We start from the raw sequence: 14,793 nt of genomic DNA, 5'->3' as shown, positions 1-14,793 counted from the left end.
GAAAGAAAGAAAGAAAGAAAGAAAATTGGGACATGACTTGGCAAAATGAACATTGTCTGGAGACCAACATTCATTGAATAAAATGAGTGAAAAAGTTGCAACAGAAAAATAATTTCAGGTGAGAAGATACCACTCCAGGAAGCAAAATCAAATCAAAGCTTGAAACTAGAAATATTATCCACAAGGAAAAAAGAGAATATTTTGTTTTTGTTTTTACTGAAGTCTTGATATTGGTCTACCTCTGGTTTATCTTTTAATGTGACTAATTATAGGACAGTTTATTCCACACATGATCTTAGCCAAAAGGCTGAGAAGTGATTAATAGTCTCCTCCAAATGAGCAGGCATATGAGTCACTCAAGTAACTTGAGTGAACCCTGACAATATTTCTTTCCTTCAGTCCAGCTTTCCCTGATGTTTGGAGATACTCCGCTTTCATCAACTTTGCTAAGAGACACCTTCAAGTCAACTGCTCCGGAGACTGGTGGGAAAGGATCTCATTCCATCAAGTGCACACAATTCTTATCCTTGCTGGGCCTTGCTTAGCAAACTTCTGGCTGCAAAGACACACAGGCATCCCTGTGCACACGCACACGCTCAGCTTCCCTGTGGTTATTCTGACCCCAGCCATACTCACAATGTTAGTGACATCTGGAGACGCTCCGTTCTGCAGCAGAAGGAGGACAATGTTCAAGTGGCCCATGAAGGCAGCCACGTGTATAGGTGTGAGGCCAGACTGCGGAACAAAGCAACAGTAGTTTTACTCCCCTGCACGGATGGGGGCTTTGGGGGCTTCTGAGAAATACAACTCGAATGAGAGGACAGAGGATGGATGAGAGGAGTGGGGAGGTAGGAGTGAGAGCAGGAATGTGCTGTGGCAAAGCTGAGACATTTTGTTCTACCTCGGTGATAGCTTGGATTGAAGCCCCATATTTCACCAGCAGTTCCATCACTTTGATGCGGTTTTTCTTGCAGGCAATGTGCAGTGGAGTAAAACCATTCTGTGCAAAAGACAATCCAGTTAGTCGGAAACATGCAGAAACACAGCTCGTCACACAACTCCATGCAGGCACAGGGCAGGCAATCATGTCACATTGTCACATCATGTTACCACTTCTGGGCACTAGGCTTTAGCTCGGAAAGGAGGAGGTGGGGTGTGTATACTGGGAGGCATTGGAGTAGGTAAACTAGATGTGCCTGTATTTGTGTTATTTGTGTGATGATACAGACAATGAAGAAGAACCATAGGACCTATGGCAGAAAAAAAAAGGACAATGCATCCGCAATGTCCAATGGTAGATGTTTACAGAACTATCAAGAGTTCAGATGACAGAATGACTTAAATATCAAGGAAAGAGAAACCAGCACCATTCTGATGAAGAGTCAGTTCTTAGAATATGAAAAACATTCAGCTGATTTCCTTCCAAATGCTAAGAAACTGCCTCTACAATAAATATTTACCATTGCTACCATGTTGGGGAGTGCACAGTACTGTACATGAGCAGAACTCTATCTGTGTTGATAATTTAAAATATGATATACTTCTCATGTTAGGAAGGTTTGTGAGTATATATTAACAGAAGTCATGGTGTCTATAATTTTCAGCACAGATGTTATTTTCATTTTATCCAGATGTTATCTTTCTTATCTTAAAAAGCTTTTATGACATAGTCCCATCAGATATATTTTATTTGACCAAGAAATGATTATGAAGTCTGAAAATTTTGAAGAAAAGTAGGGGCTAACTGGAAGGAGCTATTTCTCAGAGTAAAATAAAAGCAGGTAAAAAAAAGTCTTTCAAGGATTTAGTTAGTCATTTTTCAAATGTGCTACAAGTGGGAGAAAACCATATAAAAATTGTAAGTTAAAAAAATTGTCTACTCCTGTTGTGTTATATTTAAGTTTTATTTTTTTATTTAAATAGCAATCCCTATATAAGAATAGTTTTTGTTTTGTTTACTTTGGAGCCACACCCTACAACATTCAGGGATTACTCCTAGTTCTGCAGTCAGGAATTAATTACTCCTGGCATTGCATGGAGGGAAGGGTGGGGAGAGAATATGCAATGCTGAAAATTGAGCCCAAGTTGGCCATGTGCAAGGCAAGCACCTTTCTCATTGTAGCCCCTTTCAGAATAGGTTTGTATCTATCCTGCCAGTCATTAATATGTACTGATGGGAAAGGGTGATCAGTTAACATTTTTCTAGGTTTGCAGAAGAGACTGTCTTATTTTATAACCCAATGACTTACTCATTTTCAAAATGTTTGTTCAGTCACTTATGATTTTTGAACTATGTACTAAACCTGACCAAAATAATCCCAGGTGCATACTTTAAAGATTGGACAAGATAACATGGGGGAACGTTAGAATAATCCTCCTGACCACTATGTTGTAGAAAATGACTATTTTCTTCCTAATGAGAAAAAGAATTACTTCAATATTTTGGCTAGTCCAAGGAAATTATAAATAAACTGTGTCTACGGAAACAAACTATTGACATTGTCTCATCATTAATATCAATGATCTGAAGACCCTATCAGATGGAAAAAAAATCATATCAACCTATAGAGAGAAAATGATTTGCTTTTAGTTTGAGAAGCAGACAATAAAAGGCAGAAATTAGTGCTTTTCTAACCTTTCTAGTTTCTCTTGTTAGAATATAAATGAAGCAAGGAAGATTTATTTAGCATTAGATACTGGAAGACAGGGGCAAGACTGGGGCAGCTCCTTACAAGCTTCTCTTGAGAAACGCCTGAATTTTCGGGGGTGGGGGCACACCCGGTGATGCTCTAGGGTTACTCCTGGCTATGCACTGAGGCTTGGGGGACCATATGGGATGCAGGGAATCAAACCCAGATCCGTCCTGGGCCAGTCGCGTGCAAGGCAAACACCCTAACCCTGCGCCATCGCTTCGGCCCGTATTTTTTTTTATAAATACTTTCTCTAGCAATGATAAAGTGCTGGGACTCTACTTTCTTTAAGCCTGGGATTAAAGGAGAAAAGGTGAAAAAAAGGCCAATTTCCTAGAGACACTTACAAGGTTATGTTTTGCTCTTTCTTTCAGATTCTAATCTCTTGGTTCCATTCAATGCTTATCTTTAGAAAGAGATCACCAAAGTTCAAACTTGACCCCACCTTCAGGCTGAAAGATCTAGAACTCCTGTCATTTTTTTCTGCCTTATCACCCTCCTAGCTTCTCTGAAAATTTGCTGACTACCCTGAGGCTTTCTGATCTATCTGCAAACAGCATCAGTGTTCTTCCCTTCTCTTCTCAACCCCAACCATCATGCATATTAGAGCATGTGGTGCAGGTAGGCTCCCGGTGGGCACAGATGGGGTGGTGATTAACAGAATTTGAAGGACTCATCAGGTATTTGGGGCCATGCAGTGCCAGTTAGCCCATCAGTGAGGACTGGCTCAAGGCTATCAGCAGTGCAGGCTCTGGGGCCAGGTTTACCAGGGCTCTGGCGTTGGGATTAGCTTTCTTGTCCAGGAGCAGTTTGGTAACGCGGTAGTGGCCACAGTGCGCAGCCACGTGCAGGGCCGTCAGGTAATCCAGGGTGACGTCGTCCACCGGCGCCTTGTGCTGTAGCAGATGCTTCACACACTCCACGTGGTCCCCCTGTGCGGCCATGTGTAGCGGAGACAGCCCGTTCTGTGCAAGGAAGCCAAACCAGGGCAAGTTGCCCCATTAGTCAGACACCACAGGTTCCCAAACCCAAGTCTATTTTCTGATCTCCAGCACTATTTGGGAAAGCGGAGAGGTGGGAAGACAAAGACTTTTTTCCCACTGGACAGATAGACAGTATTATTATGTCGGTAAGAAAGGAAAGCTAAGGAAACATTTCCTTTCCAAATGTAAGTAGTCAAGCAAAATCACAATGAATATAAATGAAGACCCTAGACTGGAAGGCAACATGTTGGGTCTCTGTATTTCTTTTTTTTTAATTAATATTTTTATTTAAACATCTTGGTTACAAATATGATTGTAGTTAGGTTTCAGTCATGTAAGGAACACCCATATTCACCAGTGCAAGGTTTCTGTATTTCTAGGGCTTCTGAAGATGGACAAAAACAAGTGAGAGCTGATGATTATCTGTGTCACCCATTACACAGATCAATTCAGAGTAATTTATGACTTCTAGAGATTTTTGAACTTCCATGCAGGAAGAGAGGAGGTTGCGGAGGAGGAAATGAGTGTATAAGGGCAAGGTCTGATCAGACCCATAAAGACTCTGAAAGCTTTGTCCTTCTCTGATAAGACAGGTCTGTCTGGAATAGGAAGAAAATATTGAGGGAAGAGCTGGCAGAGCATGGGCCAGCTTGGATACAGGGTGCCTGGCTATCTCCTCTGAGATAGCCAGAGTGTGCTCTGGCTCATCCTTGTGCTCATCCTTGCTCCCTAAACAGCTTTATTTTTATTTATTTAATTTTGGTTTTGGGGCCACATCCAGCAGCACTCCTGGCTCTACATTCAGAAATCATTCCTGGCAGGCTCTGGGGGTCCTTACCGATGCCAGAGATTGAACCGAGGACCATTCAGTGTGGGCTACGTGCAAGGCAAATACCCTACCACTGTGCTATCACTCGGGCTCCTCCCTTCAACATTTTAACCTTCATTTTTCAGGAAGCAAAACAGAGAAACAGAAATGACTCACTGGTGGTTCTTGGTTTAAGAACTTCACTTTTTAGGGCCGGAGTGATAGCACAGCAGTAGGGCATTTGTCTTGCACGCTGCTGACCTGGGACAGATCTGGGTTCGATCCCTAGCATCCCATTTGGTTCCCCAGAGCCTGCCAGGAGTGATTTCTGAGTGAAGAGCCAGGAAAAACCCCTGAACTCCACTAGGCTGGGTGTGGCCAAAACAACAACAAATAAAGAGAACCTCACTCTTTAAGTTAAATAAGTCAACATGTGGAAAACAAAGACAATAAGGAAAATTCACTGGAGAGATGAATACTGGATTGGAGGAGAAATAAAGAATGGTTCCAAACTGAGAGAAATTTTGGAAGGGATTAGAGAACAGCCTGAAATGAGGCCTTTTTCCATGCTCAGGCTTATAGTAACACATAGTCAAGCCAATCTGGTTCATTTTCTATCTGTTTCTGCACCTCCCCATAATTCTCTATTTTCAATCATGATTTCCTTGTCTATTTCCCCACTGACTTTCTGAGCTTTGTGAAGATCTAGACTATGTGTTACCCATTTCCATAGGCCCTTAGAGTGCATAATACAAATAGGAACAAGATAGTTTCACACTATGCTAGCTGAAGCACACATGTGTGAACAATGAGTGACTAAATCTATGATGCATTCATGGGCATTTGGGGCTAGAAAAATTCCAAATATAGAAATAATTTCTGGTATTATAAGAAACCATGAAAAGATGATCAAAGACATGGTCTTCATCTATAGCAGTGATGGAACAATTACCAGGCACATCTTCTGGACAAGATTATGTTATAGTTCATGGAACATCTGCCTAGCCTCAGTTCAATTCTGAGGCATTTTAGAATTTACAACATGGCTTGAAATTTTTCTCTATTCATTTGCATTTCTCAACAGGACTCTGTAATAATCATTATCTTTCCCTCATCCAGTTCAAAGTGTTCCATTGAAAAGATAGGTGCCTATAAAGTTCATAAAATACAGTGAATGAAAATCATATAGTTGATTGGTTCTATTCTTCTTGGTTCTGATTTAAAGGCACACTTTTCATCTTTATTTATTGATTGATTGGTTTTTGGGTCACACCCGGCTGTGCTCAGGGGTTACTCCTGGCTCTAGGCTCAGAAATCGCTCCTGGCAGGCTTGGGGGACCATATGGGATGCTGGGATTCGAAGCAACATCCTTCTGCATGTAAGGCAAAATGCCCTACCTCCACACTATCTCTCCAGCCCTACTTTTCATCCTTTTTTTTGGGGGGGGGGGTGATTTTTAAAAATATGGAACGCTTCACGAATTTGCATGTCATCCTTGCGCAGGGGCCATGCTAATCTTCTCTGTATCGTTCCAATTTTAGTATATGTGCTGCTGAAGCGAGCACCCCACTTTTCTTTTCTTTTCTTTTCTTTTTTTTTTTTGGTTTTTGGGCCACACCCAGTGATGCTCAGGGGTTACTCCTGGCTATGCGCTCAGAAGTCGCTCCTGGCTTGGGGGACCATATGGGACACCGGGGGATTGAACCGCAGTCCATCCAAGGCTAATGCAGGCAAGGCAGGCACCTTACCTCTAGCGCCACCGCCCGGCCCCATCCCACGTTTCATCTTTAAAGAGTGAGTTCCTGAACCAGAGATAGGACAAGGGGTAATAAGGAGCCCGTGTACAGGCCTCTCAAGTCCTTCACGTCCTGCCAAGAATGGTCCAGGAGTAATCCCTGAGCACTGTTGACTCTGACTTGCCCCTCAACATTCCCCTCCAAAAGGATTAAGTTCGTTCTATAGATATTTGGGAGGGCTAATTTTTATTTCAAACATCTTCATTCTAATAGTTAGCTCAATTTATAAACTGAAAAAAGTATTTTTTTTTGTTTGGTTAATATCTTTTTCTCATCCTGTTAAAGGGGTGAAAAGTAAAACAGGAAGAAAATGTACATGTTCTTTTCTACATTACTATCACTATATTTATTGGTCTAGAGGTGAGTCAGGTGATATTTACAATTTGTGTCTTGTGATATTTTCTAGTAATCAAAATAAAGCTGGAGCATGGGGAACTCTAAGTAATAAAAAGGTTTTTAAATAGTTCATCATGAAAACCCCAACAAAGCTTATTACTAGGTTTTTGTTTATGTGAACATGACTATTCCCCATCTCTGACTATATATATATATAGGTGAAATAAGATCTCAAATGTTATATGGGCTATGCCACAGAGAAAAAAAATCTCTGTGTAATGATCCTTGTGACATAGTGCCCACTGGTGCCTTGGTGCTACCTACTCTCCCCATTTATAATCAGTCAGCACCACTAGTATTCCAATTTTACAAGTAATGCCATAGAGATAGTGACTGGAGAACTAAACTTGTCACCTCATAATGTCCATTCATACTAAGGGTGTTGCTTTAAAAGATCGTTTTTATGTATCTGATTAACCATTCCTAAGTATTACAAAGTTACACAAAATGAAAGAGCTTTTCATAAACAGACAATATTCTCATGACCTAAGCCAGATATTCAAATTTCTACCTGCTGTTAGAAAAACAGAAAAATTTGAAGAAACTGAAAATGCCTATTCACTGAATCTGAATGTGTGGCTTATTAATTTTAAATCCTTTTACTAGTTTTGTCGGTTTTGAATCCTATCCAACCGTGCCCAGGAGTTATTCCTGGCTCCGTACTTAAGAGTGACTCCTGGTGGGTCACTTCCAGCTCTGTGCCCCCACAATTCTAAAACCTCTCGAACATCTGCTATATCATGTTCATGCCATAACACAATTATGAGCAATGAGAAAATGCTCAACTGCTACTTTCTTTTCTTGAGGAATAGAGATGATCCCTGTGAAATAGAAATAGGAATTACATAAAGTGAAAGCGCTTTTCATAAACAGTGCCTGGGTCCCACTTTGCCTCCAAATAACTCACCTTTGTCCTTGCAAGCAAGGGGGCCCCACGCTCCAGCAGCAGTTCTACCACCTGGTCATGGCCACTTCGCGCAGCACAATGAAGGGGTGTCAACCCATCCTGCCAGAAGGACACAAAGATGAATTTCAACTTCAAGAAAAATGTCATAGCAGAGAGTGCAGTGAAGGTAGAGAAGAGACCACTTTGACAATGTGTTGGAAATGATTAGTCTGAACAAGAACTGAAAGGAAGGAAAGTGATTTGCAGGATACCCCTTCAGCAGCAACATTGCAAACCACAGTGTCTAAAAGGACAAAGAGGGCAAGAAGGAGAAGAAGGAGGAGACAGAGGAAGAGGATAAAGAAGAGGAGACAAAGAAAGAGGAAAAAGAGGAGGAGGAGAAGGAAGAAAATAAAGAAGAGGAAGGGAGGAGGAAGAGAAGGAGGAGGATGAGGGGGAGAAGTAGGAGGAAGAGGAAGAGGAAAAGGAGAAGGAGGAAGAGGAAGAGGAGAAGGAGGAAGTGTACCAAAGAGGCAAACTAGGGAGAGAGCAGGGGGAGGGGGAAAGAAACTGAGGACATTGGTGGCAGGAAATGTGCACTAGTGAAGTGTAAAATACATCCCACACATTGTGAGATCACCGCACGCATGTATCTCTAACCCCGGGTGATAGGTCTGAAGAAGCAAGGTAGTGGTGAAGGATTAATAAACCAAGCCAGTCAGGAAAGAATCATGAAGTCAGGGCTTCTTCCTGTGGTGTCTCCAAGAGCATCAAGCCAGAACTCCTCTTTCTCCTGTCTTGAATACAGGCGGGGTGGTGTGGGTGGGAGATGATGGCACTGGTGATGGGAATGTTGCATTGCTGAAACTTTTTATGACTGAAATCCAACTACCATCATGTTTGTAAACACAGTGCTTAAATAAAGATATTAAAATTTAAAAAAAGAACTCCTCTTCCTTTATTGATCTATTCCCAATTCACCAGGAGGGGGTAAAGTTGAGAGAAAAAAAGAGAAAAATCGAGAGAGACAGAAAGAGAGAGAGAGAGAGAGAGAGAGAGAGAGAGAGAGAGAGAGAGAGAGAGAGAAGTACCTATCTAGGTGGGCTTTTACAATCAAAGGAAGAGGTTTAAGGTAAAGAGGAAGATGGGACAAAGCTTTCGTTTTGTTTTGATAGCTGAGTGTCATCTTATAGTAAGGGGTGCTGGACTGAAACTTAATCATGACCAACTTTTTAACTGTGTTTCTTACAGTGATTCAATAATTTATTTATTTATTAAAAGAATAATTTAATCAATATTAAAAATAAACAATGATCAGGGCTGGAGTGGCAGCAGAGCAAGCAGGTAGTGCACTTGCTTTAGACACATCTGAATTAGGTTTGATCTCCAGCATCCCTTATGGTCCCCCCAGCCTGCCAGAATTAATTTCTGAGTGCAGAGCCAGGAGTAACCTCTGAGTGCTGCAAGGTGTGGTACCCCTAAAAAAATAATAAGTAAAAATAAAAAGATAATGCTAAAGGTTGCATATTGCTTCCCCAAAGAGAGGATTTCTTTAACTCAATCCTAGTGGTGCAGTCTTCGCCATAATCCTACTGATGAAATTGCTATTAATGTTTAATGTTAGAGGAGGAGAAGAGGGGAAGAAAAACTCAGACCAAGCACACTCATGACAGAAAAGGAGTATAACAAAGCAGAGTGAGGGAGAGTGAGTGGAGGCGCAGGAAGGAGAGTCAATATAGGGAAATGTCTTGCTAGTTGCATGTTCAGGAAGATGGAAGGGTAGAATGCTGTATTATTGGTCTTGAAAGCCCTCCTTGCCTGGAACCAGAACCAAAACTTATAGTATTACACTGTTCTAAGTTTATTTTTTATTTTTTAATTTTGGACCCATACCTGGCCATGCTCAGAAGTTACTCCTAGCTCAGGTATTTGGGTATTTAGAGCCATTTAATTTCTGTTGGCACTTGGCAAAAAACTCTGGTCTTTAGTATTGGCCAAAGAACCAAAGCATGTGCTTCAGCCCATTAAGTGATCCCTCCAGCCTCACACTGTTCTTTCATCTCCAGAAGCAAACTGTGTTCAATCTTGAATTGTCACTATTTTTATAAAGTCTCTTAAAATACTCTCTGGAGCTTAGGGAAAAAAAAGAAAATATCACTTACACATTCTTTTCATGCATGTGACCAATCATTTACAAACTACATAATAATATCTCTGTGGTTAATCCATTCCTAATACATAGTCCAAAGCTAGCATAAAATAAATTGGTGGCACAACTATATACTATTTAAGAAAATTCTGATTTTGATGCACCTTGGGTATTTTCTGTTCCTAGGCCAGACCCTCAGATACGCTTTGTCTTTCAGATTTTTCTATCTCTCTCCAGGATGGCTTGGCCAAAACCCAGAATGAGTGGGAAATATGAAGCACAAGGTAAGAACAATGAACAAGAAGTGAGAGCAAAGGCAAAATCTGAGGATCTAAATTATTGGGTAATTTTGTGCTTAAGAAAGAAAACTAGGGGCCGGCGAGATAGCATGAAGGTAAGGCATTTGCCTTCATGCTGAAGGACGATGGTTCGAATCCCGGCATCCCATATGGTCCCCTGTGCCTGCCAAGGGCGATTTCTGAGCTTAGAGCCAGGAGTAACCCCTGAGCAGTGCTGGGTGTGACCAAAAAACAAAACAAAACAAACAAACAAACAAACAAAAGAAAACAAAAAAAAAGAAAGAAAACTAAAATGTCACAGAGAAAGACGTGAAAATAATAGGTTAAAAAAAATGAGGGGCAGGGCCCGGAGAGATAGCACAGCGGCGTTTGCCTTGCAAGCAGCTGATCCAGGACCAAAGGTGGTTGGTTCGAATCCGATGTCCCATATGGTCCCCTGTTCCTGCCAGGAGCTATTTCTGAGCAGACAGCCAGGAGTAACCCCTGAGCAACGCCGGGTGTGACCCAAAAACCAAAAAAAAAAAAAAAAAAAAATGAGGGGCAGTAAGCAGTCAGATGCTACTGACTTAACCAGAACACTAATGCCCATTGTTGATGATTCTCCTTTCAGGGCTGTGTCTCTAGCTTTTCTGCTAAGGGAATCATTTCTCTCCCTGATGTCATGAACCAGGATTTCTTCTCTCTGTTCCTCCAATTGTACACACTACCCACAGCTCAATCTGTGCTGTCTGGGTTGAATGTTTGGGCCTCTCTAAGTTGGACCAGGAGGTTCCCTGGTTGGGGTTAGTCATTGGAAAATGCAGCAAGATGAAGAAGTAATTGTCTCAAGAAGCTCTCAGCTCTGGCTGCATCTCTGCTAAAGGTTAGGTTGCTGCCAACAGAACTTCTCCATGAAATTGAGCTGCCTTCTCTGACTACCCTCTGTCTTCATGCCTATGTGTATTAATGCCCACCCCTTGCTGTTACCAACCCCAGGAATGTTGCTCTATGCCTTGAATCTTCCCCAAAGTTCACCCACAATGTTATAAATAGGTCCTTTAGTCAAATATAAATAGGTCCTTTAGTCAAATGATCACCTTGGAGCATACCATCTGTTTTGAGATAAACTAACTGCTAATGATTTCTTGTTTTGTTAAATCTCTTAAGCTGGTTTAAAGCTATCAAATTACCAAAACAGATATTGATATTCAGGAGTTCTGGGAATTAGCAGGAGAAGACTTCCAAAAAAAAAGACTGCCTTTACAGGGGCTGGAGTGATAGCACAGTGGAGGGCATTTGCCTTGCACGTGGCTGACCCAGGACAGATCTGGGTTTGATCCCCCGTGTCCCATATGGTCCCCAGAGCCAGGAGTAGCCCTGAGCATCACAGAGTATGACCCAAAAGCAAAAAAACAAAAACAAAAACAAAAACAAAAAACACAGAAAACAACGAAAAAAAAAACTGCCTTACAGAATAAAAAATTTAATTTGGCTGTAGCTGAGAAGTCAAATATTTTTTAAAATATATTTTTAATTTGGGGGGGGGTTGTGACCATACTTGGTGAAACTCGGGGGTTACTACTAGCTGTGCTCAGGGCACATATGAAATTCTGGGGGTCAAATCTAGGTTGGCCATGTGCATAGCAAGTGCCCTACCTGCTGTACTATTTCTTGAGCCCCTAATTTTAAAGTATGTGTGAGATAGAGAAGAACAAGCCAGAGAGAAAGACAGGAAGGGAGGGGGAGAGGGAGAGAGAGAGGGGGAGAGAGAGAGAAAGAGAGAGAGAGAGAGAGAGAGAGAGAGAGAGAGAGAGAGAGAGAGAGAGAGAGAGAGAGAGAGAGAGAGAGACACTAAAGAAGCAAGTGTGCAGGCAAAGCAAAACAATGACAATGCTTTTGCTTTTGTAACTTGCCAACAGCACAGCATGGTGAAATGTGGCGTATTGGCTGCTGTGTGAGTTATATAATGAGCCCAAAGAGCCTCCCCCACCCACCCAGCATTTCTAGATGGGGAATCTACAGCCTTGCTAGAAGGTTCTGAAGATGCATGAAATCATTTGAAGCAAAGGTCTGGTTTTCTGGTTTTCATCGTGTGACCAGAATGCAATTTATGAAAGAGTCTCAGAATAACAGTTGAAAAATTTTAGAGAACACAAGAATAAGGATTAAGTGGGCTCTAAGCCTTCCATTGATGGATGAAATTCATCTTCTCTTACAAGGACGTAGGAACATTATCAAGTTCAATGTGCTCATAAACAGGTTCAATCTGAGTAGATTTTGGCTGGGATTTTTAGTTTTGTTTTGTGTTTGCTTTGTTTTGAGCCACATCTAGTGAAGCTCAGGGGTTATTCTTGGCTCTGCACTCAGAAATCACTCCTGGCAGGCTCGGAGACCATATGAAATGCCAGGAATCAAACCAGGTCAGCCGCATTCAGGGCAAATGTCTTATCCACTGTGCTATTTTGCTAATGCTCTAGTCTAGTTCCAGATTTTAGCCGTTTTGACAACATACTATATTTTATTACTGCCCCAAATAACTTCTTTTGGGACCACACCCAGTGGTGCTCAGATATTACTCCTGGCTCTCTGCCCCATATGGTATGTCTGGGATTAAACCCTGGTCGGCTGTGTGCAAGGTAAATGCCATACCCGCTGTGTTATGGCTCTGGCCCAACATTTTTAGTGTTTTTTTTTTTTTTTTGGTTTGGTTTGGTTTTGGTTTTTTGGGCCGCACCTGTTGACACTCAAGGGTTACTCCTGGCTATGTGCTCTGAAACTACTGCTGGCTTGGGGGACTATATGAGATGCCAGGGCATCGAACCTCGGTCGTTTCTAGGTTAGAGCATGCAAAGTAGATGCCCTACCATTTGCACCACCGCTCCAGCCCCTAGTGGGTTTTTTGTTGTTGTTGTTAGTTTATTTATTTTTAGGTCACACTCAATGTGGTGCTCATGGCTCTGCATTCAGGAATCACTCCTGGTGGTGATCAGGGGACCATATAGGATAACCGGGATTAACCCAGCCACATGCAAGGCACATGCAAGGCAAATAAATGTCTTAACCATTGTGCTATCTCTCTAGTCGACTGCCTCAAGTAACTTTTATCAAGTCTTTGTTTTCAAAATTTGCTACTTTAATTCTTAACACTGAGCATATTTTTTGTTTGTTTTACCCTCATTCAGGCTTCCTTTCCTGTTTTTTTTTTTTTGGTTTGGTTTGGTTTTGGTTTTTTGGGCCGAACCTGTTGACACTCAAGGGTTACTCCTGGCTATGTGCTCTGAAACTACTGCTGGCTTGGGGGACTATATGAGATGCCAGGGCATCGAACCTCGGTCGTTTCTAGGTTAGAGCATGCAAAGTAGATGCCCTACCATTTGCACCACCGCTCCAGCCGGTGACCCAGTTTTTGGGTCAGACCCAGCAGTGCTCAGGGGTTACTCCTGGCTCTATGCTCAGAAATTGCTCCTGGCAGGCTCGGGACCATATTGGATACTGGGATTTGAACCACCATCCTTCTGCATGCAAGGCAAACCCCTTACCTCCATGCTATCTCTCCAGCCCCAGCACTTTCTTTTTTTTTCCTCTCAAAATTAATTCCAATAATGATGCCAATAATTCTCAAAGTGGGAGGAGACTCATCAGCATAAGAGGAATGCTCTTTATCCTACTGTCAACTCATAGCCATGACTTCTCACAGCCACATTTTGCTTCTCTTTTCCTTACCTTGAGAGCCCTCTGCTTCGCATGTGTTGACGTAGGTTCCACAGCTTATTAAATCATAAATTGTGATCAAGCAACACAATACCTTTAAAACTCATTTCCTCCTTACATGGTGTCATTTCTCAAGTGGAAACACCCATGTTGTTTCCACAGAGAGAAATGCTTACTCCATAGGTTGTGAAAAAGGTGAAATAGGGTGATATTGGTGGGTTCTTAGCAGGGGATCCAGAACATTCTAGACATATGTCATTAGGGAGTCATTAGTGTTAAGGTTTTAATCATTACTTTTAATAACAAGTCATAAATGTGATTGGGCTTCTGAGCTATTCATGAGCCTTTAATATTGTCTTGTGTGCTTTTATTATTTGCCTTGAAATATGTCTTTCAATTGTCTACTCAATATCCCTATGTGGAACATCATCATATTTAAAATAGATAGGTCTAAAAATAAAAAAGAAAAATGTTCTTAATAAAATTTAAATTAAGAATGTAATTTTAAGTAGCTGTAAGGTTTAAGCTGAAACATTAAAATGGAAATTTTACAGGTTGGAGTGATAGTATAGGCCACAGTGATTGGCAACCTTTTTTTTCAACTGAGCCAAATCTCACCAAAACCACGATTGAAATTTATTTTCAGAGCCACACAGGGCACACACTGACAGAGGTTAGGAGCAGAGTCCTGACTCCTGGAGCAGCCACCTGGCACATAGAAGAGCCAAATTAAAAGTGTAAAGAGCCACATGTGGCTCGTGAGCCGCTGGTTGCCGACCACTGGATAAGGCATTGACCTAGCAATGGCCAACCTAGGTTTGATCCCTGACATCCCATATAGTTCTCTTAAGAACACCAGGAGTAGTTCCCAAATGTAGGACCAGGAGGAACTCCAGAGCATATATAGGGTGTGGCCACAAAAAAAAAAACCTAATAAAATGAAATAGATGTTGTTTTTTCCAATATAAAAAAGCCAAGGTTCTGATAAAAATGTTTTAGAACTTCATCCTAGACATGAAAAAACCAATGAGATGCAAAATGTCTCAGAGATAGACAATGTATTGGAGTGTGCCAGAGAGAAGAAAATTTGTATTT

At 41.6% G+C, this 14,793-nt stretch overlaps 1 protein-coding gene and 1 non-coding gene across 2 annotated transcripts in view; both read right to left on the bottom strand.

Moving 5' to 3' along the window:
- The window catches only part of ANK2 (ankyrin 2), a 274,592-nt gene that overhangs the window by 130,293 nt on the left and 129,506 nt on the right, over positions 1-14,793 (bottom strand). Inside the window, 4 exon segments of the mRNA XM_049786554.1 lie at positions 637-735; positions 902-1,000; positions 3,458-3,655; positions 7,582-7,680. Coding sequence (XP_049642511.1) covers positions 637-735; positions 902-1,000; positions 3,458-3,655; positions 7,582-7,680 — 495 coding nt within the window.
- Positions 5,941-6,047, bottom strand: LOC126028973 (U6 spliceosomal RNA). Its single transcript, XR_007502638.1, has one exon. It is a non-coding gene; the product is annotated as a U6 spliceosomal RNA (small nuclear RNA).

Source organism: Suncus etruscus, chromosome 14, assembly GCF_024139225.1.
Source record: "Suncus etruscus isolate mSunEtr1 chromosome 14, mSunEtr1.pri.cur, whole genome shotgun sequence".
NCBI lineage: Eukaryota > Metazoa > Chordata > Mammalia > Eulipotyphla > Soricidae > Suncus > Suncus etruscus.
This window is presented reverse-complemented; position numbering and strand designations above follow the sequence as displayed.